This window comes from Poecilia reticulata, chromosome 21 (assembly GCF_904066995.2).
Source record: "Poecilia reticulata chromosome 21, P_reticulata-male-v2, whole genome shotgun sequence".
Lineage (NCBI taxonomy): Eukaryota > Metazoa > Chordata > Actinopteri > Cyprinodontiformes > Poeciliidae > Poecilia > Poecilia reticulata.
In genome coordinates, this window is record NC_088850.1 from 25402989 (window position 1) to 25423771 (window position 20783).

Genomic DNA, 20783 nt, shown 5'->3' on the forward strand with positions numbered 1-20783 from the left:
AGAAAAACCACAGCTGTGACCGTCATTTTAAAGCCTAAAAGGAAAAAGACTGCTTTTCAGTTTTTGTTGAAAACCGTTTGTGCGGACCAGTGGTGGGAAGTAACGAAGTACAAGGACTTCGTTACTGTACTTAAGTACAGTTTTTGTGTATCTGTACTTTACTTAAGTAGATTTAATAATGGGGACTTTCTACTTTTACTCCACTACATTTTACAGTAAGTATCTGTACTTTCTACTTCACTACATTTCTACAAAAGTGTCGCGTTACTCGTTACATCCAAGTCTCGTTGCTCTTTTCTTCCGTTAAAATGTGAAGTTCAGGGATTTAAGGTGGCGCCGTAAAATCCAAGCAATAACGTGACTTAGTGTCTGTTGTCACCCATCGGCTCCACCTTTACTCGCATGCGGAGCTCCAGACATGCGCAGTGGTTTCCTCTGAGCGGGAGGAGATGTTTGTCTATAATATAATAGCGCTGCATAAATTGAAATGGCGACATGTAAAATCAGCAGCGCTTCGCTTTCACAGACGGTGGGACTTCGTCCAACTTTTAGCGTCACTTGGAAGGAAAGCTTAAAGAAAGGTAAGATCTGTGGACGTGATGCTAGCAAAGCTAGCTGTACTGAGACACATGTTGCATCTGATGAAAAAAAGTTGTCACTCATGCGCTGAATTATTGTGTGGAGGTTTTGACTGAGGTGTCGCATATATGGGACAACGCTGTGACCAAAGTCTGCAATATAGTGATATGACATTCAGGAACTATCCGATTCTTCTGGACGGATCTTTACTAAGTCCTAAGGACTGAAGCCTCACTGAGAGACGTTCTTTGTTCTTGTGTACACTGCGGTAGCTATACAATATATATAATCGCCGAATAAGTAAAAGTTGAACGTATGAACACAGAGCATGCTCATTGATCATTGATTGATTTCGTCTCCTGTCATGGTGGTAAGCATCGCAGTGGGAGGGAGGATGAGAACAGTCATGATGCTCCTTCTGCTTGGTTACTTGTTGCGCCGTTGGACAGTGTTCATAGTTGAACATTATTTACCGTTAATTGCATGTTTCAGTTGTGGTTTCTGACATGGGCAATATGGGCAACCGCCCAGGGCGTTATTTTTCTAGGGATGGCAGGAGACATCTGCGGATTGTAGCACAGCGATGAAAGCAAAACAGAATGAAGTGAGTTTTAATTGATACTGGTTAAATTCATTTTAGCTCTTAAGTATTTAATATCTAGGTGTTTTTATGGGAATGTGGATCTTTCAGATCAATCTGAAAACCAATTTTGATAGGTAAACTTAATGTTATTGTGTCATTTAGCGCGGGGCGCTGGTCTTGGGTTCGGTTGTCTTGACTACAACTCTGCTACATGGCTCCTTGGTTGCATGTCCTCCACCCCACCCACACCTTCTTTACATCCCCTTTCAGTTGGATTTCTTTCTAAATAAATGTGACTAATGAAGTTCATGCTATGTTAGGACAGGAGACAAGATGTTTCCATCCCTGACATTATGATTCATAGAATCACATATCTAAGTCTAAACTGTTACAGAGAATAAACACAATAAGAACATGTTTAATCTGTGGTAGTGTTCATTAAAATGGCACATTTCTGATGTATTAAAATTAAATACGATCGGCACACTTAATGATATTAGCGATTAGGTAATGCATTCAGCAAGTACTTTTACTTTTAATACTTAAGTATTTTTAAAAGCCAGGACTTTTTTACTTTTACTTAAGTAAAATGTTAATGTGGTACTTTGACTTTTACTTAAGTACATTTTTGACTGTGTATTTGTACTTTTACTTAAGTAAATGTTTTGAGTACTTTCTCCACCACTGGTGCGGACCCTGATCTCATGACCTGGACGGAAACACCTGGGCTCTGTTCTCTGCTTCCAGCTGAGCTCTGAGAAGGAAGTGGTAATGGGCTAAGTCATTACAACTGCTGCTGTAGTTACAAGGGCTTCAGCTCTGAAAGTAGAAAGTTTCATCATGCTGCCCACTTCCATTGCAGCTCTGCTGTACTGTAAAAGCTTCTACTCTGGCAATTATTAATGTGAAAAAGATGTGGAAAAAAGCAATATGTGAATCTTTTAGTTCAGCAGAATGATCTTGCCATGAAAATATGTGAACATCTACATTTATTCAGTGTGGAAAAATGAAAGTGATCAAACTCAAATCAAAGGCTTTGAAGATAATTTAAAACATGGTTTTATATTGCATTTGTAGAATGCACTGAAAGGGGAGCCGAAAATGTTCCCACTGGTGATTCTAACAAAGATTCTAATAAAAACAAATATTTTCTTAACTTGATTGTTTTATGTTTTAATGCAACATGCAGAATCAAGCACTGTACAACATTTCCAAGAAAATAATATAATGTACTATTTTTTTCTGTAGCTAAAGAAAGAAAATTACATGTACTTAGAAACCAGAAAAGATATTGAATATTGGTCAGATCCACTCCCCCCATGGTGCAATGTTACAGTTCACAAACAGTAAAGGCATAGTGAGTGAATTTAGCTCAAGGCTTTTCTGTTTTTGTCTTATGTTTCACTAGATATGGAAGACACCATAAAATGTTCTGTCTGTTGTCATCACATGGTTTACTGGACCTTTCAGTACAGGACGTTGACACAGTAATGGTGTAGAACCTGCTTACATCCTGAAACATATTTTGCCATCTTTTGAAGCACATACAATTAATGATAAATGAACTTATGTTGCACTTTTCCAGTCATTTTGACCACTCAAAACACTTTACACTAGAGTCATATTCACCCACTCGCACACGTTTATACACTGATACGTAGATCAGCATAAATGGGGAAAAAAAGTGGGCATTGAACCTTGTCCAGCGGCACATCGACGTGATAGGAGGAAGCTAAAACTTACAACCTTCTGATCACAAGATGAGCCAGTCGCCCCTCTGTCTATTGTCACCCATAACCTGTAGCAGAGGGGTCTGCCCTCTGTTCCCTATGGAATAGCATAAAGGGGCTTTTCGTTGCACTTTTCTAATACTTTGTTGATTCAGAAAGTTTTATCAGTGGCCTGAAATGACATAACATTCGTTATAAAGGTGGGTTTTTAGACCACTTGAGGAAAATTCATTTGCTAAGTCACTGATTTATTAAATATGCCTGGTGGTTATTACTAATGCCTTACAGCAGGAAGGCCCTGTGTTTGAATCCTAGCCTGGGGTCTTCTGCCTGGAATTTGCATGTTCTACTCATACATGTGTAGATTCTCTTCAGCTACTTTGGGTTCCTCCCAATGTCATAAAATATGACTGTTAGGTAGGGCTTTGCAATATGACATAAAATTTATATCTATTGTGATGAGTGGCTGTAATGATATATTTCACAGTATGGTTTTTGTGTAAAGCTTACAATAAAAAAAAAATCATATAATTAACTGGAATGTATTTAAATGTGTTTTAAAATGTTTATTTTAACTGGTTCTTGTGGATGTTATTCGTATGTAATGTTTGCAGCTGTTGTTTTATGCTGCTGCCTATTATTAGCAGGTCTCCCTTAAAAAAAATCTACTTTTAAGAGAAACCTGGCAATGACAGGCAGCAGCTTAATCTCAATGGTAATCACCTGGTTAAGTCAAAGTTAAATAAATAAATTTAAAATATATCTCTATATAGAAACATTCTAGCTTGAATGTATTGACTGTCTGCTTTGAATCCTGCTTTTTCTTCCCAGAGTTGTGACTGGAACTTGTGGTCAGCTGCATTGGTGGTATCAAAGCAGATTCTTTGTTTTGAAGTGGTAAAATAAATGATTGCATTCCCCCCTTGACTATAAGCAGTGATAGGCAAAATGCTTGTCTATCACTGCTCTGTCTATTGAGAGATGATCTACAAAAATATGACTCATGACACACAACAATACATTTCCAAAAAGACTTGTTTTATTGATCTATGTCCCTTAAACTTTTGATGTTTATGTTAGCTCGTTTTATGGGATGTCCTGCTCTGCGCCTAATGAAATCAAGGACATTGTAAAAATTTCAATTTCAAATTCAAAAATACTTTATTAATCCCAAAGGGAAATTAAATGTTGTTGTAACTTATTATTTTAGATTCTTCACATGGTTATTGAAGATAGTGATGGCTTTTGGCAGGAAAGATCTTTTGTAGCGGTCTGTGCTTCACAGAAACTGAAGAAGCCTCTTACTGAAGATGATCTGCCTTTACAAGACACACAGCAAAATCTAAAGAGTTAGATTTTCAATGTTGGTGTTGTATGTTAAAAATACAGTGTTAATTCAACTCTGTTTAGTCTAATTCAAAAACATGAGTGTTAGTTTCCCTAAAGAGTTGGTGTTATTCCAAAGAGTTAAATAAAAGCAATTCTGTCTGTTCATTTCTAAATTAACACTAACTATGGAGTTAGCTTTGTTTCACAGTTATTCAGTCAAAAAAATCACGTCAAACAAAAAAAAAGTAGTATTCAACCAAACCAAAACTATTGTGTAATCCTCCGTGTGTGTGTGTGCGTGTGTGTGTGTGTGTGTGACAACACACAACAGTTTTTAACACGTTTCTTCCTGATACGTTTGGTATTTTCCATGCTTAATCCCACTCGACAGAGGTTCGCTGGTTAACAAATTCAACATAAACACAGGCGAATATTACACAAGCCTAGTTCATGAACTTTACCCAGTGCTAACATTAGCTAGCACAATATGCTACCGGGGATCGCGGCAGACAAAATATGTGACTGTCGTCATAAGTTGTGTAAGATTTCTTCTTTGAAACAGGGTGGACACTTTAGTAGCTGCTAAACGGTGTAATTTTGTGAAGATTACTTACCTTCACATTCTGTGTCCCGTCACCGAAGCCCTGCAGTTCGGGACACAGTTCTGAGCTCTCAGGGAGTCATCCGCTTTAGTCAGCGCTAACCAATCGGAAGACATCTTACATTGCTCGTCCATAAGCCCCGCCCAGGATGTTCATGTGAGATCCACAAGCAAAACACATTGAGATCAAAAAAAAACTTTAAATCTCAACCAAAAATTTAGGCTGTCAACCAAAAAATTCTGATATGCAAAAATAAGTTTCAAACAAAAATTTGTGATTTCAATTTAAAAAAAAGTTTTTAAAGCACATTTTTTGTTTAAAAAATAATTCTTACAATTTGATTGAAATATTTTATTTTGTTTGAAACATTTTTTTGAAAATCCAAAAGTTTTGATCACAACTCTATGTTTTTGTTTGACATGATTTTTATTTTTTTTGGTTGAATACTACTTTTTTTGTTTGACGTGATTTTATTTTTTGATTGAATAATTGTGAAACAAATCTAACTCCTGATTTATTTATTTTTTTTGATTGAATACTACGTTTTTTGTTTGTAACAATTGTAACGTATTTGTGACGTCACGTGTTTGCCCGAGGGGCGGAGGCAGCAATATGGAATCTTGTCTGGAGCTTATCATAACAAGGTAAGTTCCATGTTAAAATTATCATGTTTATGATTATTTTTTTATGGATGCATTCATTTTCAGTTTGCGCAAGAGTATCGATTCATATGCATAGTTCACTTAACGTACGTTTATTTATTTGGATATCACAGTAAATACGACTGTTTATTATTTTTGTTAGCAGCTAAAGCTAGCCAAGCAGGTAGCACGAGGTGTTGGGTGGTTAACCGAACATGAAACTGTCAGAAAAATCTGAAGGCCATTTGAGTTAACATTATTTAGCTGTGGGGTCGTTTTCTTTAAGTTTTTGGCTGTAGACTACATAATGGGGGAGTGGCTGTACTGGACCATTGGCTTGATCTAAGCCACAGGTGTCAAACTCCAGTCCTGGAGGGCCACTGTTTTGCAACTTTTAGATGTGCCGCTGCTGCACCACACCTGAATAGAATAATTAGGTGATTAGCAGGACTTTGGTGAATGTATCTACACAATGAAGAGGCAATTGAGCCATTTGACTCCGATGTTTTGTACCTGTGGCATATCTAAAAACTGCCAAAATGTTTTTTCTTCATTAGTACGTCATGTTGGTGACTGAAGCCTGTTACAATGACTTCAACACATTTCTTCAGAAAGGTTGGCACGACTTTCAATGCTGTCCAGAATGTCTGTAAGCTGACTAATTTTTATACCTAATGATACTTAATTGTCTGAGTTGTGTTTATGGTAATTATTTCTGGGGGCAGAATATATGATGGTGACACACACAGGTGGGTCTGATTAGTTTCGCTCACACTTCTCTTTAAAATATTTATTTATTATCCTAATGCTATTTTTCTTGTTTTTCCTCCAGGCACTCTTCTGTTGGTTCACTTGCTTCTTTCTACGTCCAAAGACCACAAGAAGAATCCAAAACAGCTAATGTCAAACTGTGGACCATGTTGTTGGATATGTGCAGGTATGTGGTTATTGTAATGATCCTACTTCTTTGCAGAAGCACTTTCTTATTGGCTTATTTTGCTATTTGAATGTAGTTGTTCTATATATTGTTAATAATTTTTATTATTTGTTGTCTTAGCATGTTGTCAAAGATGGGAGCCAGTGTTAAAGCCTTCCTCGTAGGTGTGGAGTCAGGACTCAGGACAGGACAGCTCTTCCTCCTACATTTCAAAACAAGAGCAGCACCAAAGACACTTAACCATCAGTGATCACAATATCATCCCTGTCCATCCATGGCACACAAGACCATCCATGGCCGCTTTCGATGAACTTTCAAAGCACACTTCACCTTCAGTGCAAAGTACCAAGAATGTATGACCTTTGTTGTATATTGCTGTCAGTGCTGTTTGATATTGTTTTGAAATAAAAGTAGATTATATCCTGCAACTTGTGTTGGTGTTTTTATTGGCCCTTATGGCCTTTATTTGATAGTGAATTGACAGAAGAGTGGATAATAAGAGAAGGGGGGAAATCATGCAGCAAATGCTGGGAAGCAAACCTGCAATGGCCGCGTCAGTTACTAAGACCTAGATATGGGGGTTGTGCTTAACCCCTGTGTCATCACCGGACACCCTACCAGTAGTATTTGAAAACTTAGATTTCTATGTTGACCTATATTTAACACTATTCTGTTTTAAATTGATTCATTCTTCGTGTTAACTTTTGACACTCTACACTAGTGATAGGTAAATTAACACCGATGTGTTTTAATTTCAACTACTGAAATTGTTGATTCAACTCTATAACACTTTCAAAAGTCTTTTTAACACAATCAAGAGTGGATTGATTGTGCAGCAAATCAATCCACTCTTGCAGCAAATTTGCTGTGCATCATGAAGAGGATGGTCAGGGTTGTCCATCATGTTCTTGATCCTCTGAAGAATCCTTCTTTGCACAACCATCTCCAAAGGTTAGGGTTTAATTTAGGGTTCATTCACACCAGCCCCGTTTAATCTGCTTTAATGGAACTCTAGTTTATTTGCCAAGAAAATTGCTTGTTTGGAGAGATGTGAGTGTTGCAGTTTGGTCCCAAACTGAATCCAGTCTACGGGACTCAGTGTGAAAACTGATGCACAGCTAAAGAAGCATATTGTAACATCTTGTTCTTCAAGTTGTCAAATCCTAATCACATCAGGAAACTGATGAATCTGAAGGTGAATTGAGAAATAATCATTCTGTGTTCATAATATATATCTCATATGTACATGGAGTTTCCCCAAGTTCTAGAATAGTTATCTGATAGGAGCAAAAATAACGCAGCAAAGACAGGATTATGTTCTTGAAAAACTTTATGTATTTTAGTCCACAGCTGTGTTTTTTCTGTATGTATTTATTGGACAAAGACATCTGCTGGTGAGGAAAATGAGCCAGGTTTAATTTAGCACCTTTAAAACTACAACAGGGTAAGACTGGTAAACAGTTCAGAGGACATGTTTGAGTGGTGGCAGTCAATGCAGTCAAATTTCACGAAGTCAAGCTCTACTAAAGGCTTGTTGTGTCTGGGGAGTGAAAGCTTAATCGTCCTTGTGACCGGCTGACTGTGCTGATTGTGTTTTGGGTGGATTATGAGGAGATATGTCACAACAGAAGTCTTTTTTTCCAAGGTCTTGGGTTCTCACTGTCGCAGCCATTACTGTCCAGAATGCCGATGAGGCCTAATGAGGTTTTAATCCAGTTGGAGTCATTGGTAGCAGGTCATCTTAAAACAATCTAAGGTCAGGCTGCATTAAGGCTCCAGAGGTCTGCTCCCACTGGGTCACTGAACACTCCACCGGCTCTTCAGCACATTTGCTTGTTTAGGAAAAGACAGTTTCTCTTGTTGGTCCTAGATTTATGAAGAACAATACACATGTATCTATTTCCTCTGCAAAGTGAAGTCTGTCTTGTTGTAAAGTAGTTGCTGCCAGAATGACTTGGTCTGGTGAAAAAAGTGTTAGGCTAATCTTAGCACTCCCTCATATACTAGAAAGGAAGTTCTGAAGTTGCTGATTTGTTGTGCTAGAATTATTTGTTTCTTTCTTTTTTCTTACCTTAATTCAACCAGGAAAGGCCTACTGAGATTAAGAACCTCTATTTTAAAGGCGTCCTGGCCAAGAGACAGCAAAGGTTATACAATTACAAGTAGCTATACAATTAAAATTCCATACAAATAACTAATAAAAGTTCACAAATAAGGGCTGCACATTGGCTTACCTGAAAACTCTTGGCTGCATAAACATGGAAGATGACCCAAGAACTTTAAAGTTGGTACTGTGGAAGGATTTTGGTAACATTTCAGAAAATAATGAAACACTGACAGACAATATACAAAGGATCACTGAGGGATTAGTGTGGGATTACATTTAAACCTAAAAAACTAAACTATCAAATTCAAACAACATAATTCTACAGAGTGCATAATATGTCAAACATAGACTGAGATTTCAAAACCAGTGATTCTGTTTGTGAAAAGACTGAAGAACCATAATCAGAAGGGTTTTTTTTGTTATGTTTTGTTTTGGCATCAGGATGAGCATAGATTATAACAAACTGCTCCTTGTGGTCTTGTCAAATCTGAGGGGAATATCAGACACTGATTTCTGACAAATTAACACAGTATGATTTGTAGGATTTTTTACATGCGAAAATAGAAGGAATTTTAGTCTTCCTAGAAATACTTCTGAAATCCTCAATATGTTTGGGCATCGAGTCTTGAGAATCAATTGGATCAGGACTAACATTTTGATTCTTCTAGAATCGTTCACATTTTTAAATGTTGTAACCTATGGAGGACCAAAACTGACATAATAAGAAATAAAAGCATAAATATATACTTAATTTTTCCTTGTCCTTACATGAGTTTCCGTCAAGAAATGTATATATTTTCTTTGTCATTTCCTCTAAACATGCGTTTTTGTCAAGAAAAGTAAAAGTTTTGTTTTGTCTTTTCATTATACAAGCCCTCCGTTTGTCATTGCCTCCTGCATCATTATGTTAATGAGGAGAGCTGCCTTATATGTCCAGCTGCTCTACTATTGGCCAATAGAGCTTTGGAACCAACATGACTGCGTCAGACGTTGTGGGGCGTTTACGTCTCGCGCAGTCGCTCAGTACCATCTTTACAAGCCACAATCCAAAACAAACTTTATCCCAGTGGTTTTGTTGTGAGTCCCTAAGTGAAGTGAACCTCTGAGTGATGAGGAGGGAGCTGAGAATGGCTGGCCGAAATTAGCGTTCATAAATCGGATCAACCTTGAGCTAAATGCTGCTTGCTCTGCGGATATTGGGATATCCAATATTCAACTCGAAACTAACGTCACTGCAGTCGGTAAACACATTTCTGAACCAAACACTCCTGTCAAACAAATGTTAATAAATGCCTTGTCTTGTGACCAACTGATACAAAAAAGTGGTAATTCATGCTTTTACATGAGACACTGTATTAAAATGTCAAGTTATATTCAATGTTTTAAATAATTTAAATATTAAATAATGTAATGTTTTTCTCAATAGCTTCCATATTGTGTTCTTTCCTGTTGTTAAAGACTCTGAATATTACGATGTAGAGCAATTCCAGAATATTAATACAACATATGGTCTTTCTATTATCCACTTCAATTGTAGAAGTGTGAATGCAAATGTATCTAAAATAACAGATTATTTACAACAGTTAAACAGAACCTTCTCAATAATAGCACTTTCAGAGACATGGCTTAATGATTCAAACATAGATAATATTTATTTTGATGGGTATGAGTTATATTATAAGAACAGGAGCAATAAAAGGGGAGGAGGAGTTGCTCTATTAGTTAATAAAGAAATAAAATGTAAAATCATTAATAAAATGTCATGGACTATAGATAATATTATGGAAATAATAACAATTGAAATAATAAATAAGATTTCTAAAAACATTATTAAAAGTTGTGTATATCGATCACCTGAATCAAACAGATTTTTTTACAGATAAAATTATAAACGTCTTTGAGGGGAGTTGTAATAAAAAAATTGTTTTGTGTGGGGACTTTAACATTGACCTGGCCAATAAAACTGACTCAAAACATATTGTTACATTTATAAACTTAATGCACAGTTTAAATCTTTATCCAATGATATCAAGACCCACAAGAATCACATCCCACAATGCTACAGTAATTGATATTTTTACAAATATAACAAACAGAGAGATAATGGGTGGTATTTTGATTACTGATGTAAGTGATCACTTACCAATTTTTACAATTTATAAAGATGTTCAAAGTAGTTCAAAAGACATTATAATCAAGGAAAAACAGACACATCAACAAAAGCTTTGGATAAATTAAAAGACGATTTAAAAAAACAGAACTGGAAGAACGTATATGTTGATGATGTGAACAAAGCATATGATGTGTTTATGAATATTGTAGAAGATTTGTATGGAAAAAATTGTGTAAAAAACAATTATACAAAAAACAATACTGTCAACAAACCATGGATGACACAAGGCTTAAAAAATGCTTGTAAAAAAAAGAATGACTTATATTCATGTTTCTTGAAATTAAGAACAAAAGAATCGGAGGACAAATATAAGAAGTATAAAAACAAGTTAGTTCTTATCATAAGACAGCATAAAAAGAAATATTATAGTGATTTATTAAATAGAAGTAATGGTGATATGAGGGCAACATGGAAAATAATGAATGGTGTTCTGAAAAATCATAAAAGATATGCAGGCATTCCACAGCACTTTGTAAAGGAAGACAATGAAATACATGATCTGAACGAAATTGTAAATGAATTTAATCATTATTTTGTGAATGTTGGTCCTAGTCTTGCAGCTAAAATACCAAAAATAGATACAAATTTGAGTCATACAATCACGGGTTGTACCAACAGTATTTTTCTTGATGGAACTGACAAAAAAGAAATAAAGAATATTGTAAACAAACTTGCAAGCAAAAGATCAAAAGACTGGGTGAACATGGATATGAGGGTTGTAAAGGATATAATGGATTATGTTATTGAGCCATTTACGTATATTTGTAATTTATCATTTCAAAATGGTGTATTTCCAGACGGCATGAAGATAGCCAAGGTAATCCCTATCTACAAAAATGGAGAAAAAAATTTGTTTGCAAATTATCGGCCAATTTCTTTGTTACCACAGTTCTCAAAGATTTTGGAAAAATTATTTGTAAATAGATTAAATTTATTTATCGATAAACACAATATATTAAGTAGCAGTCAATATGGGTTTAAGTCTGGAAATTCTACATCAATGGCTATCATGGACTTGATTGAACAAATAACAGAAGCTGTTGATCAAAACCAGTATTGTGTTAGTGTTTTTGTTGATTTGCAGAAGGCCTTTGATACCATTAACCACACCATTCTTCTGGAAAAGTTAAATAGATATGGCATAAGAGGTACAGCTTTACAGTGGGTATCTAGTTATCTGGATAATAGGAAGCAGTTTGTGCAGGTGAATGATGCAAGATCTGAACTCTGCAACATTACATGTGGGGTTCCTCAGGGTTCTGTACTTGGGCCAAAGTTGTTTCTTTTATATCTGAATGATTTAGTAAATGTGTCAGGGCTTCTTAAATGTGTGTTATTTGCAGATGATACTACCTTTTTCTGTTTAGGAAAAGACATAGAACAAATGATGGAGATGATACAAACAGAATTTATTAAGATACAAACTTGGTTTAAATTAAATAAATTATCATTAAATTTGAATAAGACGAATTATATGATATTTAGTAAAAGAAATAAAGCTATCGATCTTCCTTTTGAAGTCGATGATGTTGAGCTCTGTAGGGTCAATGAGGTTAAGTTCTTGGGTGTTATCATTGATGAAAAGCTGACATGGAAACCCCATGTAAATTACTTAAAAACAAAAATAGCCAAATCCATGGCAGTATTGTACAAAGTAAGGGATTTATTTCATGACAAAGCTTTATTTATGTTATATAATGCTATAATTGCTCCACACCAGACTTACTGTATTGAAGTCTGGGGGAAAGCATGTAAAACAATTACAAATCCCATTTATATTTTACAGAAACGAGCAATAAGATGTATCACCAGAAAACATTATAATCACCCATCAAATGCTTTATTTTGTCAGTTGAAATTATTGAAATTTTATGAGTTGGTTGATTACAATATTTTGCAGGTTATGTATAAAGCTCATAAAAGCTTATTACCTCTTAATATGCAATTATACTTTGTTAAGAGAGTAAGTAATTACAATCTTAAGGGTATAGAAATGTTTGTAAAGCCCAAGATTCGAAGAAATTTGAAGGACCGATGTACATCAGTACAAGGTATAAGATTGTGGAATAATCTGGAAAGTGATTATAAAAATGCTGGCTCGATACATATATTTAAGAGAATGATAAAAGTTAAGTTGTTGAAGACATATACAATTGTATAATGTGCAATCATAACAATTTTTGTACAAGAAGGAGTTGATGTTTTTTTTTTTCTTTTTTGTTATGTTTTATTAATTGAAAACTATCATTGTTTGAATTTGTTTATTTTGGAAAAAAGGGGCAGATATTAATAAGAATTTTCTTCTTCTTCTGCTACCTTTCATTTTATTTGTGTTTTGTATATTCTTTTTTGTATGTATAGCATCTGTTTTGTTTTAAATGAAATGAATAAATTCTATAAAATTCTAAAAAAAAAAAAAAAAATTATAACCTCTGAGTGATGAGGAGGGAGCTGAGAATGGCTGGCCGAAATTAGCGTTCATAAATCGGATCAACCTTGAGCTAAATGCTGCTTGCTCTGCGGATATTGGGATATCCAATATTCAACTCGAAACTAACGTCACTGCAGTCGGTAAACACATTTCTGAACCAAACACTCCTGTCAAACAAATGTTAATAAATGCCTTGTCTTGTGACCAACTGATACAAAAAAGTGGTAATTCATGCTTTTACATGAGACACTGTATTAAAATGTCAAGTCATATTCAATGTTTTAAATAATTTAAATATTAAATAATGTAATGTTTTTCTCAATAGCTTCCATATTGTGTGCCACATTGACTAGAAAGTGTGTAATTGTACTAAACTATATGAGGCACATGCATTTTTATTCTATTTTAACAGAATTTTTATTTTCGTTACCTATTTTGTTTTAGTTTAAATGCATTTCTCTTCAATAGCTTCTAGGTCATGTGACCTATTGAGTCAAAATCAGTGTCAAATTGTTCTACCATGACGGAAACTCATGTGTAAGGACAAGGGAAAACTAAATACGTATTTATGGTTTTATTTCTTAAATCAGTTTTGGTCCTTCATAGTAGCCTAGTTTTGATTCACAGTCTGCTGACTGAAGAAGAATAAGCTGGAGGTGTGCGCCGCAATGAACTGCACCACAGCGGTCGAGACTGTGTCCTCACTTTAATAAACAACTGAGCAGCTGGCTCAGTGCAACGTTTAAACAAAGAATATATCATGCAAAGAAGTGAGCTCAGTAAAGCACAGTAAACATGCTTAAACATCTCCGGATTTATGGTGTAGAATTGATAGTTTACTCCATATAGACACACTGCCAACCTCCAGTCTAACTGTTCAGTTTATGATTTGATACTGCATCAGCTGCTAAGCTGGATTTGTTCTTTTTTTTGCTAACAAGGTCAACAGTGTAGATGTGCTTTCATCAGCTTTTCAAAAATAAAGTTTTCTTGCAAAACTGTAACCCTGTGAAAGTTTCATAACATTTATATTCAAGTACATGTAGGCCTGTCGCGATAAATTAAACCTATCAACCTCATTTTAATTATCGGCTTTATCGTCTCTCCCTGCCTTTCATTCTTTCTGTTGATGACATTGAATGAAAAAGGCCCACCTCCGGCGCTCTCCACTGACCCTCCCTTCCTCATTTCCTTAGTGTAATGTCCAGGCACACTACACGAGTTGTCGGCCCATTTTCAAAACCTGAGACACACATTAGCGGAGAGAAATCCCAGGTATAACGGTTCGATCGGGTTTGTCGTGCCGTGTGGTCTCCAGCCACATGGGTACAAAATAATGGCTACAAGTCCAGTTAACTAATTTTAAAACCAGGCATTAATCAGTGCTTTACTAGAATCTACCTGTGATGCATGTGGCTAGTGTCAGCGTAAAGTCCTGACTGAATGAAAATTATAACCTATTTATGTCACGTTAACGAAGAACAGCTGAAAAGTTACCGGGTTCATCAACTGAGGTAGCAATTTGGTTCCAACTCCTCCCCTTGTCACTTCTATATTCTTTGCACAAAATGTTGAATAAACATTAATGTTGTTTCCACATATCATCACCAATGTCCGCTGGACTTCGTGTTGCGTCGTATCAGCTGTTTGGGATTCCCCTCCGTAATTTCCCCTCAGAAAGCACTGAGGAGAATCCACGCTTTCTGATTGGCTACTGTTAAGGAAGAAGTTTTATACAATTGAATTTAGCAAAAAAATTTGGCTCTGATTCTTCCTTTTGATCCCGGGTTCTCTCGCATGGCCACGTGTGGGGACAAAAACACAACAATGCGTGTTGACGTCACAGAATAACAGAATTTAATCCAATCAGAAGAAAGTATAAGATGGAACATGAAACTGGAGAAACAAAGATACAAACATTGTTACCTGAGACAAGAAGACAGAGAAATATCAAGGACGTCCTTGGAGAAAGAGCTGGTGCAGAAGTAAAACTAAAATCAGCTTTTTCTGAATTGTTTCCCTTGTGCACAAACTTTTATACCTTTAGGTGTGTTTACCTCTTTAATGTATTCAAATAAGGCGTATCTCTACTTGACCAACTGGAAGGCATCTCTGGCCCTTTTAAATTTAGAAAAAGTCCCTGCAATCTGTTCACAAGATCAAACACCTTTTGTTAAATAAGGTAGAAGCAGACTCTCTGAATTCATGGTGGTTTATGGCTTTCACAGATCAGTGTGAAAAGCTAGAACTTCCTACTGATTGTTTCCAGACAGACAAAGGGCAGATCAGAGATCTTGGCAAACAATCTGCTTTAACTACAGTAAAATAAAGATCAATAGGTCAGAATATATTATAAATTTTAAAACTATAATTATGGTATTTCAATCAAGTCATGATAAATTCTAAAACTAACTTATTTTAAATGTATTTTCTTAACACTATCCGGCCTCCTGTGGCTCTACAGCCATCTGTAGAGCCATCAGCCATCTCACTCACCCACTCACTCACTCACTCACTCACTCACAAGCCGAACATATGTATTATGGCTCGGTGTGACCTGGCTGTATCTAGGCCTCTCACAACAAATCAATTAATCACATGATTAATTAAAACAAGCTCATTTCCATGATGGATGGTTTTTCTCTTTTTGTCTCTCTTTCTACAAAAAACTGGATGACAAAAGTCAGTTTGGTGTTTTGGTCTCAACCAGACTTTTTTTTAAGACTGTTTTGTTTATAGTAACTCCATAATTCATTTTATTGTTGTTTTGTTTATTTATTTTGGTTATTCAAAGTATCTTGCAGGTCCAGTGTTAAATGTTGATTACAATTTAAAGTTTATTGATATGTGAGAATGTGTTCTTGCATTATTATGCCATTACAATTACATTACTTGAATATTGTCTCTAAATAACATTATCATTTTCTGCAATAACCTCTAGGACACTTAGTCATCCAACTAAATTTTCTATCGTGGCGGGCCTAAATGTATCATCACATCCCTGTTCTTTGGCTTTTTTTCTCCTTGTGCAGAAAGACCTTTTTATTGAACATTATTGCCATCCACAAAAGCACTTTTCAAATTTTCTAAGATGTCCTGTGTTGTAGCCCTGCTTGTGTTTTGCCCCAAGAGCAGCTTGAGTCATCAAGATTTCACACTGTTTGTAAAAAAAAAATAAAAAAATTCTGTGCTATTTAAAGATTTGTGGTAAACATGTTTTTTCTCCTTGGGGTGATGCTGCGTGATGTTTTTCTCCACTCTAGGATATTTAAGCCAAGTGCTGTAACTTGACGGTGATTATAACCAGGATAACAATAATTAATGATGTTCTGGAATGGTGGAGGAAGATTTGTGTGATTTATGAACCTCCCAACTACACAACAGGTGACTTTTATAGCTTAGGGAAGAAAATCTCCTGAGGCTGAAATACCTTTTCATTTTCTACAGGACAATGTGTGCTGACTAGAGAAAAAGTTTGGTAGAGTCTCTGACAAAAGTTTAAAATAAAAACTGTGCCCCAAATTTTTAAGTTCTGGAGACCGGTTAAAAACTAGCTGCTGTTGCCCAAAGAGCACCAGAAGAACCATGTATCAGTAAGACGGTCCTGTAGGACCGTGTCCAAAGAAAACACCAACAGAGCAGTAATTACAGGAGAGCTAGCGGTTGATACTGCAGCATCCTCAGAGGTAGTTAAAGAAGATACACATGGCAGAAATGTAGTTTTTAGCCTTGAACACAGTTTTTAACTTCATATGATTTCTTCAAGCAAAATAACTGCCCAGTGCCAGTTTAGCAAACCTAAATATAGTACTTAATCCAGACAGATAGACACTTAAAATGAGTCATGCAAAGAGCCTGAGGTAATTGGTGTACATGAGACTGGTGTCAGGACGTTCCAGGTACAGACCTTTCTGACGAGCTGCGTCGTCAAGAAGAAGAAGGGTCTGCTTGTTTCATTGGAATTAATTAAGTGAATTGTCATTTATGATTTACATGTTGGACTTTTCCGCTGGCTGGGATAACATTTGCTCTGTAATTGAAATTTCGACCTAAGGGTGTAAACATTTTCGAGGTGTTTCCATGAATATTCATTGGCTCATGGGGGCCGAGAGTTGATAAAAAGGCTTCTGTGGGGCTAATTTGTGTGTGTGTGTGTGTGTGTGTGCTGAGGGGGTTTGCCAGCCACTTATTGACATGTTCCTTTCCAAACAGCTCCCTCTCAGGTCAGTGAGGTCATCAAGGAGAATGTGCAGCAGCGCAGCATCCAGCTGTCCTGGCAGGAGCCGCAGCAACCCAACGGCGTCATCACCGAATATGAAATCAAATACTATGAAAAAGTGAGTGAGTGCACAGTACATGTAGGTGTGTTTGTCTCTTTTTGAAAAGACTTTTTCCTCCATATCTCATTTTACATCAACATTTCTACACTCTATCAGTTTAGATTCCCTCTGCAAGCTGCCCTGAGTGACGTTCTGCAAGAATCTTTTGTTTTATAAATGCAATAATGACTGATACTCAAGATTTTAATCAGACTGTGGTCCTTCGCAACCACCCCCACATGTGTTAATACACACACACACACACACACGCACACGCACACACACATGTACCTGCATGCACACCCCTGCACACAGACATGTTGTCTTAGGCTGCAGCAGCGCTAGAATTAGCAGTCTACTACTGTTATCTCACTTTACCTTCCACATAGATCTCAGCTCTCCCTCCGTGTGTTTCAAGTCTGAACACATCAGCTTTTTACAACCAGGTTTAATGGAGCGAATTTCACCCAGCAAATCAAAGGCAGAGAAGCAGAGCCGTGATGCCAGTCCTGCTGGCTACAGACTCTCACACTCTCTGACGAATCAGTCTCCCGTGTCACGTACTGTGGTTGAGCTCTGCCCAACTGTAAAAGTGGAAAATTGGAAACAACGACAACACCCCTAACAGACCATGGCATTCCATTTGGGCTTTTGCAGGGCAAAATGCTCAGAACTCAACAACAAAGTACACAATCCATGCAGCTTTGACAGAGACATTTGATCAAACTTATTTATGTCTATATGAGGAGGACTGGTTCTTGTAGAGAAGAATTTTGGTCGAATAATGATGCTCTGTGGTGTTCATAAATAATAAAAGAGAGTATTTTCATTTAACTGATCTGCTGTTGCTCAAAAAATTGGAATAATTTCACTTTAAATCTATTGTTCATGTGGATTGCTTTTTATTGATCTAAAATTATTCATAAAAAATAAATCACATCTTCAAAAGATAGTACAGTAAGTAAGTTTTGCACCGCAAACATTCTGTTATGACTATGTTGTTACATAAATGAACATTTCAATATCAACTGTGATTCAATTTATTGTTCGCCTCTACTTTTATATAAACACAAAAGACTGAAATTAATGATTGTTAAAATACGGCTAAGAACAAATTAAACTTTTAGCAAGGTAAATCTGGAAAACTTCAGTTCGTACAAACACTATTTCATAGACTTATGAAACACAATAATAATTGAATAGAATATTTGCATGAAAATATTTAAATTGATATTTTTACAGAATGATCAGGGAGATTTTATACAAAATAGAATGTTCTGAGCATGCAGACCCAAAAACTCTTTGTTGCAAAATGGTATTTGTTTTGCAACAAAGTTTTTTAACACTGTATATTTTTATATTGCCTTACTGTCCCATCGGTTTATCAGCCTGGGTGGATGTGCTCACACACTGAAAGTTCATTAATACTGTTACAGGTTTGTGTTTATATGTTTAAGCTTTTAATTTTCTAATGTTTTTATTATTTTAATCGGACTGCTTTTTACTGATACAATGTGTTAAAATGTGTTGATTAGACCAGAAGTTGTCTGCATCTGGCAGTTATAACAGAAGGTTCCAGTTTTTATCTGAAAGTTGTTGTTTCTCACATGCACTCGATACTTTCCACAAGAAGAAAAATCAATAGCTGATATCCAGCACTGAACACATACGCTATGGAACTGACTTCAGCAGGGAGCGTCCTTTAGGGCCTAGCTTAGTTTATGTACCTAAAAACCTTATTTAATTATGAAATAATAATAGTAAGGTAAAGTAACATTCTTTCTGGTTCTGGAATAAGCAAAGAGAGTGATACTGAGCATGTGCTGAGTCACTCCATTCATTAACTCAGCTGTATTTTTCAGCTTTTGTAAAACATGCCACAGGGTATGTTGTTTCATTAAGTTTATCATTTTTATAGTAGAACTTAAATCCTGTGAGCTTCTGTGAAAGTGGACTGTGAAAGCATTAAGGTTTTGGTAACTGCAACAAAACTAATGAGCTATTTCTAAGCAGGAGGAGAAAAGGAATGAACCTACAGGAAAAGTCAAAGGAACTGCAATGGAAAAACAAAAAGTTTTAATTGCTTTTAAAAAAAGACTGAGTAGTCAAGCAGATAAAATGGCGTGTCTCTGATGGAATTAATGCTGTGGAAATATGCATTACACTAAATCTTCCAATATAATTGTCTGTCCCAACAAAAAGCCTCATTTGAATGTTAATCTGAGAATTCAGAATGTTGTCATCTCAAATATTTACCAGGAACAGATAATTACATTTATCACCTCCATTTATCTATGCTCGTTCAAAGCAAAGATCTCTAACTAACTTTTCAAAAACATAGGCATACCTTGAGAACAGTAACTGCTAATATATCCATATTTATCTTGTGCAGGACCAGAAGGACCGGATCTACTCCACAGTGAGGTCTAGATACACCTCTGCTACAGTGAACAACCTGAAGCCAAGCACAGCTTATGTGTTCCAGATCAGGGCTTTCACAGAGGCAGGATATGGAACCTTTGGACCCAGATTGGAGATAACAACAAAAGAAGAAGCCAGTGGTATGTGTTATGTGTTATTTTTAATGGTGAGACTCAATTAAAATTTTTCATCAAATTAATTGCCCAGTCAGTAATTATTTAATCAAAATTAATTGCATTTTATTCTAAAACTACATAGAAACAAAATAAACATGCATAATTCAGAAATCCTTTTTGCTGCTAAATTGTTTTTAAATCTGTTATTTAGGTAATTTAACCATCAGCATGGGGATGGAGAACTGGTTCTCAGTAGGTCAATTCCTTAAAATTGTTAAGCTGCCTGCTTAACAATTCCACTTGTCGATTTCTGTAATGTGTGAAATGTTTGAGTGATTGATTCTACATTTAGAAAATATCCAAGATGGCATCACATCAGAAGCTTTCCAAAATATCCCCATATGTCACAAAAAAGACGATTCTAGGGCCAGTTGCAACATGTTTGGAACAATAAACAATAAAAGGAGTAAATACCTCCAACATTCTCAAACAGTTGACCACACAGCATGGAGCTGATTTGAACAGATGTAAAGTATTTCATACGTTGCTTAGCAACGGCGGTGACTCTCCAGGGCACAGATCTTCCAGCACAGCATCTCCTGCGTGTCCTTGTTATTGTATTAATCTTAGCGTCATATTGTATAAATAATTTTCATCTAATATTAACATTTACAGTCATATTCAATAAATTTAAATATAGTTTCAGATAAGGCTCGTTTGTTAGACCAAGAGCACATTTTTCATTAGAGCCACATTTTTGCATTACGAATGCAAAAATGTGGCTCTATATAATATTCTAATCTTAAATATAATGT

The 20783-nt window shown here is 35.9% G+C and overlaps 1 protein-coding gene and 1 long non-coding RNA gene across 9 annotated transcripts in view; both read left to right on the forward strand.

The window, feature by feature from the left end:
• The window catches only part of epha7 (eph receptor A7), a 206326-nt gene that overhangs the window by 126126 nt on the left and 59417 nt on the right, over positions 1 to 20783 (forward strand). For 7 of the 8 annotated variants that reach the window (XM_008398597.3, XM_008398598.3, XM_017302237.2 and 4 more), the window contains 2 exons: positions 17325 to 17449; positions 19824 to 19992. The exons of the other annotated variant lie outside the window; for it this stretch is intronic. In XM_008398597.3, the coding sequence (XP_008396819.2) occupies positions 17325 to 17449; positions 19824 to 19992 (294 nt within the window). The remainder of the gene's footprint in view (positions 1 to 17324; positions 17450 to 19823; positions 19993 to 20783) is intronic. 8 annotated transcript variants of the gene reach the window in all.
• LOC145549697 (uncharacterized) lies at positions 5116 to 10335 on the forward strand. The gene is made up of 2 exons (XR_014085544.1): positions 5116 to 6401; positions 6522 to 10335. It is a non-coding gene; the product is annotated as an uncharacterized LOC145549697 (long non-coding RNA).